This window comes from Coffea arabica, chromosome 5e (assembly GCF_036785885.1).
Source record: "Coffea arabica cultivar ET-39 chromosome 5e, Coffea Arabica ET-39 HiFi, whole genome shotgun sequence".
Classification (NCBI taxonomy): Eukaryota; Viridiplantae; Streptophyta; class Magnoliopsida; order Gentianales; family Rubiaceae; genus Coffea; species Coffea arabica.
The window spans coordinates 39,376,924-39,390,634 of NC_092318.1; the positions used below are offsets into that span (position 1 = coordinate 39,376,924).

General features: G+C 39.8%; 1 protein-coding gene across 1 annotated transcript in view; it reads left to right on the forward strand.

Moving 5' to 3' along the window:
* Window positions 1-510: 510 nt before the first annotated feature.
* Window positions 511-13,711, forward strand: part of LOC113743803 (cysteine-rich receptor-like protein kinase 25) — a 34,116-nt gene continuing 20,915 nt past the window's right edge. Inside the window, exon 1 of the mRNA XM_072048653.1 lies at window positions 511-1,418. Within this exon, the coding sequence (XP_071904754.1) occupies window positions 563-1,418 (856 nt within the window). The 5' untranslated portion in view covers window positions 511-562. The remainder of the gene's footprint in view (window positions 1,419-13,711) is intronic.

Consider the following 13,711-nt stretch of genomic DNA (forward strand, 5'->3'; position numbering starts at 1 on the left):
CCATTGTAAAATGAAAATAGTTAAGGAGAATGAGTATAAGTGAGACTTAGTGTAACATTTGAATGATCACATTAGAATTTAGTAACATGAAGGGATCCCATCCAGATACCAAATTGGGAGAAGTGAAGACAAACGTTAATTAAATTTGAATGAAGAATTTACACGTACAATTGCTGCAGTGTAGGATCTTTCTCAGGCCTTGCGAAGCCCATGGTCTGTGCTTCCTAGTCCAAATGGCCATTTTTTGATGCATCGATTTTTCGTCTGGACACACACAGCAGACCTACGGTAGGAACGGTCAATGCGTTCCTACCATAAAGGATCCCATCCGGAAATTTGCAATCCCGTCAAAATCCGTTACTGCGTATTAAATTTTCGTTAGGGACCCATTCATCTGATGGTTCACGTCCAGGCGACTTGGTTGACCGACTTGCTAAAGTAAAGTCATCCTATAGGCTAATCATTTTCGGGGGGCGTGTACAACTTTCATGATTCCTCAACCAAAATGTTGGCTCCTATTTTACAACTGTAATTTGTGGATATTTAGCCTTTTATTCTTTTGATGCCTGCCTTTGACATGATCTCCAGAAATTTGTTGTTCCACTTCCATTATTACATGCTTTGTTTGCTTATTAGCTTCCATACCAAATTCACTAGCCCCGTTAATTTTCTTGCGCCTTACTGTGAAAATACTACATACAACCCTAACAGTCCTACCGGCAGCATTTACAGAACCAATCTAAATTTCGTGCTTGACACTCTATCTTCAACTGCATCTCGGACAGACACCAATGGCTTCTATAATTTCAGTACTGGCAATGACCCTTCAAACAAGGTCTATGGCCTCTTTCTCTGTCGAGGCGATCTCAGCGCTGATGTTTGCAAAGAATGCGTAGCAAGTGCCAGCACAAGAGTATTTCAAGAGTGCCCGAATCGGACGGCTGCTATTGTTTGGTATGACGAGTGCTTGTTACGTTTTTCTGACCAGACAATCTTCTCCAAGGTTGATTTCGGAGTGAGATTGGCTATGTACAACGTACAAAATGTCTCTGGATCGGACTCGTACAGCTTCGTACTGTTATTGGGAAATTTGTTGTATAACACTGCGGATCAGGCTGCAAATCATATTGGGAAAAAGTTTGCTGTTCAACAAGCAAACTTTTCCGCTTTTCATACGTTGTATACCCTTGCACAGTGCACACCAGATATATCTGGTGATGACTGCAAAGGGTGCCTTAAAAATGCTATAGCATTGCTGCCCAGGTGTTGTGCTACCAGAGTGGGAGGTAGAGTAATCTTTCCAAGCTGTAATATTAGGTATGAGCTCTACCGCTTCTACAATACTGCATCCCCTGCACCACCGCCTATGACAAACTTACATTCCTTCACCGGTGCTCCTCCTCCTAGTTCCACTAAAGGTATGTCCTGGAGCGTTGCTCTGACCAGATATTTTTTTCCTAGTGTTAAAAACAGACTTAAATCTTACAATTTTTTTTTGTTTTTATTGAATTCTGGATCGAAAATGAAAATGAAAGGGCTATATTCGCATCACTTTATTTTAAATCCACACCTTTAATGCATTTATAATTGGTATGAATGATAGTAGAATTTGTACAACGAGTAAATCTCACCATTGGCATATAGTACAAAATAGATTTCAGCATAAGCGCATCATACTGATCATAGCACTCATGATTTGTCATATATGGTAGAATTTTAAGTGGACTTATACTTCAGAAGACAGTGATTATCTACATATTTAGCATTTTTGCAAGCATTAGGATAGTAATTAACTATAGAATATATATTGAAGTAATAGCGTGGTCGCCATCGTAGGATCCCTTGTGTATGATAGCTTGGTTTGCGAAACTGGGTTGGGCTTCTCTCCATTCCGTTTCTTTTTAGTTTTCCATTCATTTATCCAATTGACGAGGTCTCGCCTTACACCAAATTTAATAGAATTCTGCTGGTATATAGTTTGTTTAATGAGTATAGGAGGTATTACTATTCTCGATCCCACGAGGGGCAAAGTAACAATTACTAAGACTTTTTCACTTGTTTTATTATCTAAATAGCCTCAAATATAGAAAATATAAATTGAAGGTAAGCAAAATAAGTAAACTAAGGAAAATCACAAGAATGGAAGAATCAACTAAACACAAGTTATAGGGAATAGAATCCACTATTTGTTCTAAACCACGGTGAAACAGGTAAAATATCACTTTTAACTCTTGTCTTCTGAGAATGTAATTTTCTAATACACTTGAAACTCGCTCTCGCCAATGAATCTTCATGAAGATCTATGAAAAAAATTAAGAAAATCCTCCTAAATGTAACACCACCTGTGCCAAACTAAATTTTATTGTTGACCCTCCTCCTTGTCCTTGTAAAGGTATGTTCTGGAACCTTTAGTCTTAAGTCTTACAATTTTTTTGTTTGTATTGATTTCTGGATCAAAAATGAAAATGAAAGATCCACACCTTTGATGCATTTATAATTGAGATTAATGATTTAGAATAAATTGGTGTAAATTTAGTGCCGAACGAAAATATATACCTAAAGGAGACCATCACGTAACTAATAGTTTAGTTGAATTGAAGCGTCGGCATGTAGTGCAAAATAGTAAGATTTCAGCATAAGCACATCATACTGATCATGACACTCATGATTTGTCATATATGGTAGAATTTTAAGTGGACTTATAATTCTTAGGACAGTAATTATGTACATATCTAGCCTTTTCGCAAGCATTCGGACGTTAATTGACTATAGAGTATATATTGATTTAATAGTATGGTGGCCATCGTAGAATTCTTTAGTTATGATGGCTTGATTCGGCTTCTCTCCATTTCGTTTCTCTTTAGTTATTCATCCATTTATCTAATATACGGTTTTTAAAACTCATATTATGATGTTATTATTTTATTTTTATTGGTTGATCAACATAAATAAAGATAAAGTCTATTTGACAAAGTTTTTGCATTCAATTTGGAAGAAACAATTAAACCAGTATAAAAGAGTTTAAGATCATGGAAAATTTTGTAACGATTAATTGAACATCAAAAATTTGTTAATTCAAATTTAACTTTTTGTGTTTAACTGAAATAGTTTATGAGGTATATTATGTATGGCGTTGATTTGCAAAATTAACTTCAAAATGAAATTATCATGGCGTAATGCTAAGAAGAACTCACTTTTGTTTCTCCAAATTTAGACAAGGACATTGAAGAAGATCAAGGATTTGTGCTATGCATGTAAAAGATTCTCCATTATAGTGGAATACATTTTTTCCACTAGTTTGAAAATATTAAAATAGGTAAATTAATTTTACTCCTTTGTGGTTTAATGTTTTGCCATGCAGCCCCTTATCGTTTCGAAATTGCAATTTTACCTTGTGCTTTTGTGAGAGGAGCCATTGAGTTTTTCTTTGTTTTGTGGCAAAACTAGTCGTCAAGATACAGAATAATTATTAAGCACTAAAGTAGGATAAATATCACACTTTAGGGAGTAAAGCATTCAAAATTAAAATTTAAGGATTAGAGTTGTAGAGAGTCCATAATTTAAGGCTCCAAATTGAAAATTAGCCAAGAAAAAAATGTAAAAAATATATATTAGCAATTAATCAACCAAATACCATATTTACCCTCTTTAAATTTGATTTAACAAAAAAAAAACAGTTATCTACAAGGGCCCGGGTTAAGATGATAATTTCAAAAGCATAAGGAGATTATGAGGTGAAACATTAAATCATTGATGGTAAAAGGTATTATTATTCACATTAATCAAACAATTAATTACATTTGTCTCGCAATGGATCTTTTCTCTCCACTCCTTGTGCTACTTCTTGTCCTAACCTTATGTAGTAGGTCATGTATTCTGCATGAACATCCTTTTTTAACCCCGCTTTTGTCCTTGAGTTCCAACTATGACTCACAGGGTTAAAAAAAGATCAAAATACAACAACTAAAACCAATATATGATAAAGAAATGAAAAATATATATACTAAAAAACTCGTAAAAATTTGATTTTTTAAATTAAAATTTGGCATTTTAGTCTATTATCATTTTTTTTACATAGTTAGTGGTTCTTGGAATTCAGAAGAAGAAAAAAAAAGAGTTAAAATAGGTTGTTTATGAAGGATACATGACAATATAATACAAGATGGGACCGAGAGTAAGCTAGGAAGTGATACGTAAAACCTATTGTGTATTCATCTCCCTTGAGATTTGGCCAAATTATAAGTCAGACCTATTGTGCATGTATTTCCATGAAATTTGACCAAATTACCAATCAAACTTTAAAGTTTGATCATAGTACTAAGTAATCCTAAGTATTGATAATGGGGTGAGAGACCGGTAGGATTGCAAGTTAATTGTGCCAAGCTTCTCATTGCCAAGATCAGGACAAGTAAACTTGGCCTCATCTGAGCTACAAAACACCCCCTCTGGTGGCACTTGTAACTTATGTTTTGAAACTCGGACTGGCAAGAAACTCGACTGAGTTCAAGGGTCAGGGACCATTAGATTCGATCAAGTCGGACTAGTATTAAAAGCCGGATGATGTCATTATGATGTCATAAATATTATTAATTTTTTAAAATAAAAAATATGGAAAAAATACTATTAATATATTAATTAGGTTCATTTTTACCTCATAGTCCTTGCATCATATCAAATTCTTAAAACAAATTGAACAAAATGACAAATCAATATCAAATACTTAATACGAATTTTAAATAAAAATTCAACAATCAAATTTTAAATTAATTTGTTAACGTTTATAAAGTTCAAATGCACATGCATGATAAATCTTAAACAAAATTGAGACTTATTTGTACAAGGTGCAAAAGCTAAAGTTGCACACAATAATTATAAAAGAAAGTTGCAAGCATAATTGTAATTGTTCAAAACATAAAGGGTCGAAACACAAAATTTTAAAAAAAATTAGGCTTGGAAGGCAGTTGCCACCTGGCCTTATCTTTGGTCTTCCTACTCTTCAATCGGTCCAAACACCCGTCCCTTATACTTTGATGCCATTAATTCCTCCTCATGCATCAGGCGGAAACATTTCCGCCTCTTTCTTCTCCTTCTCCTCAACCTTCAACCAAATTAAAAAGGAATTCCATTTTTTTTTTTTTTTGCTTTTTCCAGTCAACTTCAACCAATGTTATTAGAAAACAGAAATTCACCAAATTAAAAAGGAAAAAGAAAAACATGACATCATCAAATCACTAGCATGCATCATCACCAAATTACCAGGGGGTTTCATTCTCTGCATTCTCTTTTTTTTCCTTTCATTTTGTGATTTTCTTTCTTGTTTCTTTTCTTCAAATAGGCAAAATTCCCCTCTCTTCCTTTTGACAGGTCGTCAGCCTGTGCAATAATAATAATAAATATAGAACCTAGCTACCACTAAAAGCAGTCAATAATTAATCCTAGGTACTGGAGCAGGGACTCTAGGTGTGCAATGGGTTACTTGATTCACCCTGTTCCCGAAGAGTTTGCTGAATCCGATATACCAGAATTGATTAATTGACGAAATTTACTAAATAATAGACAGTGGCAAATAGGGTCATCTCCTCAGGGACTGGAGATATTTGTCTCTTTTAAAATCTAATTGGTAAGAGGGGGATTCCACGGATAGGCAACTAAAAATAATTAAACAATCCAACTAAAAATAAATAATTAACTAGCACAAATTTAGCAGGAATTAAATCAATAATAAATAAATTCTAGCCAAGGATGCAACTACTCTGGCACAGTCCAATCATCCGATCATTGATGCAAGAGATGTTCACTTAATGTATTAATAGGCTAGTTATAGTCTGACGACCAATTTTTCCTTAAATTATTGATAACCAAGGTACGACCGTTGATTACTCCTAATCAGCAAATACTCCTAGGTACGACCATAGGAAGTAATTTTCCAATTGCATTAATAACTAGAAAAACGTAGCCCTAATCAATAACACGCTACGAGGGTTATTTAAATTAGATCGCACGTTCCCCTAATGTGTAAACACACCAGTTGCCACTAATATTAATCAATCAAACAATTACGGATTTAATTGACTAAATTGGCACGAGATTAATAAATCACATTGAACATCGGGCCCTTGACATCCAATTAATAAAATAATCCCATGAAAATTCAAGCAGACAACGTGCAAATATTAATAAATTAAGGAACACGTGAAAACTAATTAGATCTCACAAATTTTCGGGACTGCGCCGTCGAGTTGACCCTTGACTAGATGGAAGGCTTAGCCACGCCGCATAATGAAATCACCACACGAATTAATAAATTGCAAAGGCATTGCGTTTTCTATTGGGAAGTAAGGAATAAAAGGTGTTTTTCCCGTTGGGGAATATTGTCGAACACCTGGCGTGTGTCAGAGGCCAGTCAGGAGAAGGAAAAGAAAAAAACTAAAGACTAGGCTAAAAACTAAAACTAAAAGAAAAACTAAAACTAGAGATGTCTTCCTTCCCTACGTTATCCCTATTTAAGAGACAAAAGAAAGATAGACTAAAGCTATCTAGGTGGTCCCCACACATGTGGACAAAGCCTCCCAAGTACTTCTTGTTCCAAGTCTCCTTACGTAGCTTTCTTTGAAGAGCCCAAATGACTTATAACTTTGTGGTCCCCACCAATCCAAGGGCCCAAGGATTGAAGCCCTTAGAAGTCTTCATATTCTCCATAAAATCCCTCCTTTTTGGTAGTTTTATGCTTCATTCCTGAAATTAAGTTCAGATACCAAATATGAGTAAATATCAGCAATTAACACAAAATTTATCAGGGATACAAGGGGAAATAAATAATAAAATTACTAACAAATTCTACCCTATCAATTCCCCCCACACCTGAATCATGCTTGCCCTCAAGCATAATTATCTCAGAAGTACAATCAAGATACGAAGCAATTTACAGCAGTTCATACCAAAAACGGCACTCCAAATTCCCCAATAACTTCATCGCAATCAAAATATGCCAAATCAACAATGCTCACAGTTCAAAGTGCACTCATTCACTCCGAAGTGTATAGGATATATATATAAGATGGCTCTCAAATCAACACAATAGAATGACACTACCATAAGCTTGCTCATATATCATATCTCCACCACTTACTTATGAATTTAAATGCAGCAATCAAGGGACTTTGCAAGGTTGTAATGGGGCTAGGGTGAGAAGGTAGGATAAAAAGGAGTCAAAAGGGTGTAAAGGTATAAAGAAAGTGCTCAGAAACTCACTACACAGATTCTTGCACATTGGGAACTTCAAGGCATCTCAACCATCACACGAGTAGAGTAAATTGGCACTTGCCACGACCTTCGACTTTTCCTTTCTCCTCTCTCTCTCTCTTTTTTCTATTTTTTTCGTTTTCTTTTTTTTTTTCAACAACTCCCAACCAGCACCATAAGAATCAACTTTACTCGTTGCTTTCTTGCATTTTGCCTTCTTCCCACGTCTTTTTTCCTTTTCTCTTTTTGTGGGTTTTTTTTTTCTTAAATTAATTACAAAGGCCTCTCAGATACTGTTCCACAATTCTGTATAATGAAATCAAAGCACTTCTTCACACGAGGTTCAGAAAGAAAGTCCAAACAGAGGTTTCGCGGCTAAGAGCTGGGGTCTCAAGCAAAGAATAGGATTTAAGGCTCAACTTGGCTCCCTAATGGTAGTAAATAATCCAAGGGTTGGTTTTAAGAAAGTCTGAAAATGGCTCATTCCTAGGTGCCCTATCATTTCAACGCATTAAACTCATTTAAATGTGGTCTTGACATGCATAACCGAGCAAGTTCTAGAATGACAGACCATGTGCAATAACCACTCAAACAAACGAAAAATTAGGCCCAAAAAATCGCACACGTGGTCAAAATTTATGTCAAGTTCAGCATATTACTCAATCAATTCAGCATCGAGGAAAAATGGAGCACCCCATGGTATGAACTTGCTATGTATACTCATATCTCAATTGCATTCATCACAGTTTAAAGAAGAGAGCTACTAAGGCAAGGAAAATGCACATAAAACAGCTCAAAGCACAACTATTGCATAATTAACCCTCCCCCACACCTAAACCTTTCATTGTCCTCAATGGAAGCGGATAAAGATGAAATAAAGCGATAAAGGCAATAACGCTTCCCTTAATACGGCGGAGGGCAGAGGTGAACTAAGGTTATGGAGGGCACGGTGGGCGGAAACCCACGTGGTAGAGGTATTGTGCTAAATTCTGGGCCATGCCGGCCATTTGGCCCTCCATCCGATCCATATGAGTGTCCATGTGCTGCATCTGGAACCGAAGAGCTGCAAGCTGGCTATCGACGGAGGAAGATGGTAGAGGTGCCGAAGAGGATGGTTCGGGGCCATCCGTAGAAGGACCACCAGCCTCCGCGTCAGCGGTTTTGGAAGCTCTGCGCTTTGGAGGAACGGAGATTGGCCCCGGGGGAGCAAACTGAAAAATGCCCGCCACCTGTCTCACGAGACCCATTTTTTCCAAACAAACCAAATCGAGGGGTTCCATAGTACAAGCACGATGCAAGTTATGATTATTTAAGTCCAAAACCCCAAGATTTACAGCCAACTGAGTGATAAACGAGCCTAAGATTAATGGCTTATTTTTCTTACTTAGCACAGTTCGGAGGTGGAGGGCAAACCAGCTACCCAAATTAACCTTAGTCCGAGTGACCATGCACCAAACGAAAAAGAACTCGGGCTTGGTTAGAGTACCCGAGCTATCCTTCCTACCTGAGAAACTATAGGCCATGAATCTATGTAAATACCGGTAGGCGGCGCTCTTAAGATAAGAAGCCTTAGATTGACTGGGGTCATAGCAGTTTCGGTCCACTGACAAATTTCCCCAATAATCAAGGTAATGAGAGAAAAATGGCTCCGTGTACTCGCACGCACTGTGCATATATTCCTCACTCTGGGAGTAGGGAATATCAATGAATCCAAGAGCCAAATTAAATTAAGTTATAGATTGGGTGAACTCTCTACCCATTAATCGAAACCTCACTACCCCAGGAGTGGTAACGGAGAATTCATCAGGAATATTAAATTCAAAAGTAGCATAGAATTCCCATGTGAGTTCAGTAAAAGCAGGTAGATTGATAGAAGCATAACGGGTCCAGCCTACGTGAGTCAAGTGCTGCGTGACCCCATCCCTCAGGTTCAGCATATCAAGTGTAGGGCCATGGATGTATTTACAAGGAATTATCTTCCTTGTGCAAGCCGAGGCATACCGCTCCTTGTCGGCAGCCCGGGTGAAGGTCAAATTCCCGCCGAAGTGGGCCGGAGAGGAGATATGAACCTCCCTATTCCGCCCAAGACGGGTACGGGGCCCTCCAGGCCCACTCGATGGGGCAGGTCCCCCTAAGGGGACCGTAGGCTGAGGGGTGGAGGTGGATGGCTTGTTCTTGCCTTTAGTTTTTGGTTTAGTCATTTGGTCTAATGGATAGGACAGAGGCAAGGCAAATGTGCACAAAAGAGGGCAACAGGCAGCTGATTCAGTTAAAGGGTCCCAATCACAGCTGCCAATCACAAACAAGTGCACAACCAAACAATAAAATTACCCCAAAAGCTAATTAGCATTGTGAGCAGCAAAATTTTTCCAGAATACTACCAAATTGACCCAAAAATCACTTAATTAAATAAACGCAGCAAAATACCCCCAAAAACTAATTAAACAAGCAATCAGAGTAAAAACTTTCCCCAAATATCTCTGATTGAGCACAAAATTTCACAAATAGACCACAATCAACCACAGATATATCGCAGCAACCCCAAATAACACACAATTTCTGTCCTCAGCTAGCAAATCAAAAATCTGGCCTCAGCTAAGAAATTAAAATTCTGTCATCAGCTAATTAAAGACTAATAATCTGGCCTCAGCTACTGAATGACATAAAAATAAAGAAAGAAATCACCGGAGTGTGGACGAGGCAGTGGGTGAAATAGAGAGTAGGGGTGGCAGAGAGGTGGAGGAAGGCAGCGCCGCGCGTGAAGGGCATGCGCTTGGGCTGGACTGAGCAGAAACGGAAGGCGCTCTGCTGCGCGCCTGGGTTGTGCCTGGAGAGGAACTGGAGTCGCGCGCAGAAGGCTGGTGATGGCTGCTGTGGAGGTTGCCCGTTGTGGCAGGCAGCGGCGCGCGGCGTGGGCTGTGCAGATCGAGAGGGTCGCGTGCCAGGACGACGCAGCGTGAAGCTATGGACGGCGCGCAGCAGGTCAGCGAGCTGTTGAAGCTGCGCGCGATGGGGAAGATCCGCAGCGTCGAGGAAGCAGGGCTGCGGCGGCGCAATCTTGGGAGTGTTGGTGATGCTGCGAGGTGAAACTGGAGCTGGAGGGAGGCGCAGTCGAGGCCGCGCGGCTGCAGAGGTGGACTTGGAGATCGCGCGCCTGGACGGCGCGCCTGGGCTGCAGATCGCGCGCAAGGACGACGCACTTGGGCTGCAGAGGTGGCTGAAACTCGCGCGCGCCTGGGCTGGAGCTCGCGCGCAGAAGGCTGCTGGTGACGTGCAGCTGCGCGGCTGGAGTGGCGTGCGGGCTAGTGGCGTTCGAGCGGCGGCGGCGATTCGGGCAACAGGGAGGGAGCAGAGGAGGAAGAAAAGAAGAAGGAAGAAGAAGAAAGAAAGAAAAAGAAAGAAAAGAAAGAAAGAAAAGAAGGAAAAATAAAGTTTTTTTTTTTTGGCTCCATTTGAGCTACGGTGAGAAATATCCTCTTTTTTTTTGTTTTTTTTTTGGTTTTTTTTTTCTCTCTACGAAAATTAAAATTTTTTTTTTTTTTTTTTTTGTAAACAAAGAACTCCTGTCTTAGGCGTGATCACGTCTAACTGCTATAGAGTCCTCAGAACCTGCACGAAAATTTCTTCCCCTCGGGCGTGACCACCTGGCGTGGGCACGTCTAACTACTATGGAGTCCGCAGATCCTGAGCGAAAAATTCCTTCCCTCAGGCGTGACCACCTGGCGTGGGCACGTCTAACTGCCATAGAGTCCGCAGATCCTGAACGAAAAGTTCTTTCCCTCAGGCGTGACCACCTGGCGTGGGCACGTCTAACTACTAATTTCCTGCCACCAAACATCAAACTATTAATTGACACTAACACTTAACTAAAACTTCAAAAATGCATGAAAACTGAAACAAATAGTCTTGGGTTGCCTCCCAAAAGCGTCTTTCTTTAACGTCTTGGGCTAGACATTGTCCAAAACTTTGCTTAAACTAAGCTAATCGAGTCCCCCAAGTGCATCATCTCCACCCGTTCAGTTGGAAAACCTTCATAATATGGCTTGAGGCGGTGACCATTCACTACAAATTTCTTCTCAGTTTTCAAACTTTGGATCTCCACTGCACCATAATGAAAGACATTAGTCACAACAAAAGGGCCAATCCAACGAGAACGTAATTTACCTGGAAATAATTTCAATTTGGAGTGGTATAGTAGAACTTTTTGCCCACACTCGAATGTCCTCCTTGAGATCTGTTGGTCATGAAAAATCTTATTTTTCTCCTTATAAATTATCGCATTCTCATAGGCTTCATTGCGAATCTCCTCCAACTCCTGTAACTGTAACTTTCTTTGGATTCCGCCCTCCTCAATATCCATATTGCATTGCCTAACCGCCCAGAATGCTTTATACTCGAACTCCACTGGAAGATGACACGGCTTCCCAAATACCAACCTGTACGGTGACATTCCTATAGGGGTCTTGTATGTCGTCCGATAGGCCCAGAGTGCATCTTCCAACCGTTGACTCCAATCTTTCCTATCGGGGCGCACCATTTTCTCCAAGATAGACTTAATCTCCCGATTCGACACCTCCGCTTGACCATTGGTCTGAGGGTGGTACGACGTTGAGACCCTGTGGAGTACACCATACTTGCGAAATAACGCAGCTATGGTTCTGTTGCAGAAGTGCGTTCCCCTATCACTGACAATAGCTCTTGGCATTCCAAATCGCACAAAAATATTAGACCTGATAAAATCTGCAACTACTTTCGAGTCATTAGTTCGAGTGGCCTTAGCCTCCACCCATTTAGACACATAATCAACTGCCAGCAAAATATACAAAAAACCAAATGAAGTAGGAAAAGGCCCCATGAAATCTATACCCCAGACATCAAAAATTTCAACAAAAATCAACGGGACTTGGGGCATATGATCCCTACGGGTTATATTACCTACCCTTTCACAGCGATCACATGACTTACAAAACACATAGGCATCCTTAAATAATGAAGGCCAATAAAATCCACTTTCTAAAACCTTATGAGCAGTCCTCTTGGGTCCAAAATGACCTCCACAGGCAAGAGTATGACAAAAAGCTAAAATCGATTGAAATTCCATTTCACTTACACATCTCCTCATCACCTGATCCGCACATCTCTTCCACAGGTACGGGTCATCCCAAATAAAATACTTGGCGTCGCTCTTCAATTTATCCCTCTTCGATTTTGGCCAACCTGCAGGAAAACTACCAGTTACCAAATAATTGACCAGATCGGCATACCAAGACAATTGAGAATTTAAAGAAAATAAATGCTCTTCAGGGAATGCATCCCTCAATGGTTCCTTGTCCTCTCCAACGGGTATACGACTCAGATGGTCAGCTACTAAATTCTCTGAGCCTCTTTTATCCCTTATTTCCAGGTCAAATTCCTGTAGTAGCAATATCCACCTGATGAGCCTTGGCTTTGCATCTTTCTTGGTCATCAGGTACCTTAATGCTGCATGATCAGAAAATACAATCACTTTAGCACCTAACAGATATGACCTGAATTTTTCTAGAGCAAAAACAACTGCAAGAAGCTCCTTCTCAGTGGTGGAGTAATTCAATTGGGCTCCATTCAATGCTCGGGATGCATAGTAGATGACGTGAGCTGCCTTCCCTACTCTTTGCCCCAATACAGCCCCTACGGCGTGATCACTGGCATCGCACATGATCTCAAATGGTAGACTCCAGTCAGGGGGTTGGATAATTGGGGGTGAAGTCAACAATTCTTTCAACTTGTCGAATGCTTTCTCACATTTGTCATCGAATTCGAAGGTCACCTCCTTTTGTAAGAGTTGGAACAACGGGGCTCCAATTTTTGAAAAATCCTTGATGAACCTTCGATAAAAACCTGCATGTCCAAGAAAAGAACGCACCTCCCGCACATTCGCGGGGTAAGGTAATGCAGATATAATGTCTATTTTAGCCTTGTCAACCTCGATGCCCTTAGACGATACAATATGACCCAGGACTATCCCGTGTTCAACCATAAAATGACATTTTTCCCAATTAAGCACAAGATTAGTTTCTATACACCTTATTAGGATCAATCTCAGGTTATCTAGACATGTATCAAAGCTATCACCATACACACTGAAATCATCCATAAAAACTTCAATAATTTTCTCCACATATTAAGAAAAAATACTTACCATACACCTCTGGAATGTTACAGGTGCATTGCACAACCCGAATGGCATTCGTCTATAGGCAAAGGTCCCGAACGGGCACGTGAAGGTTGTCTTCTCTTGATCCTCTGGTGCAATTGCTATCTGAAAATATCCTCAAAATCCATCCAAAAAGCAATAGTAAGCCCTACAAGCTAGACGTTCAACCATCTGGTCAATGAAAGGGAGAGGAAAATGGTCCTTTTTAGTGACGGCATTTAGCCTACGGTAGTCTATACACTGCCTCCATCCAGTGGGTTTGCGCACTAGCACGAG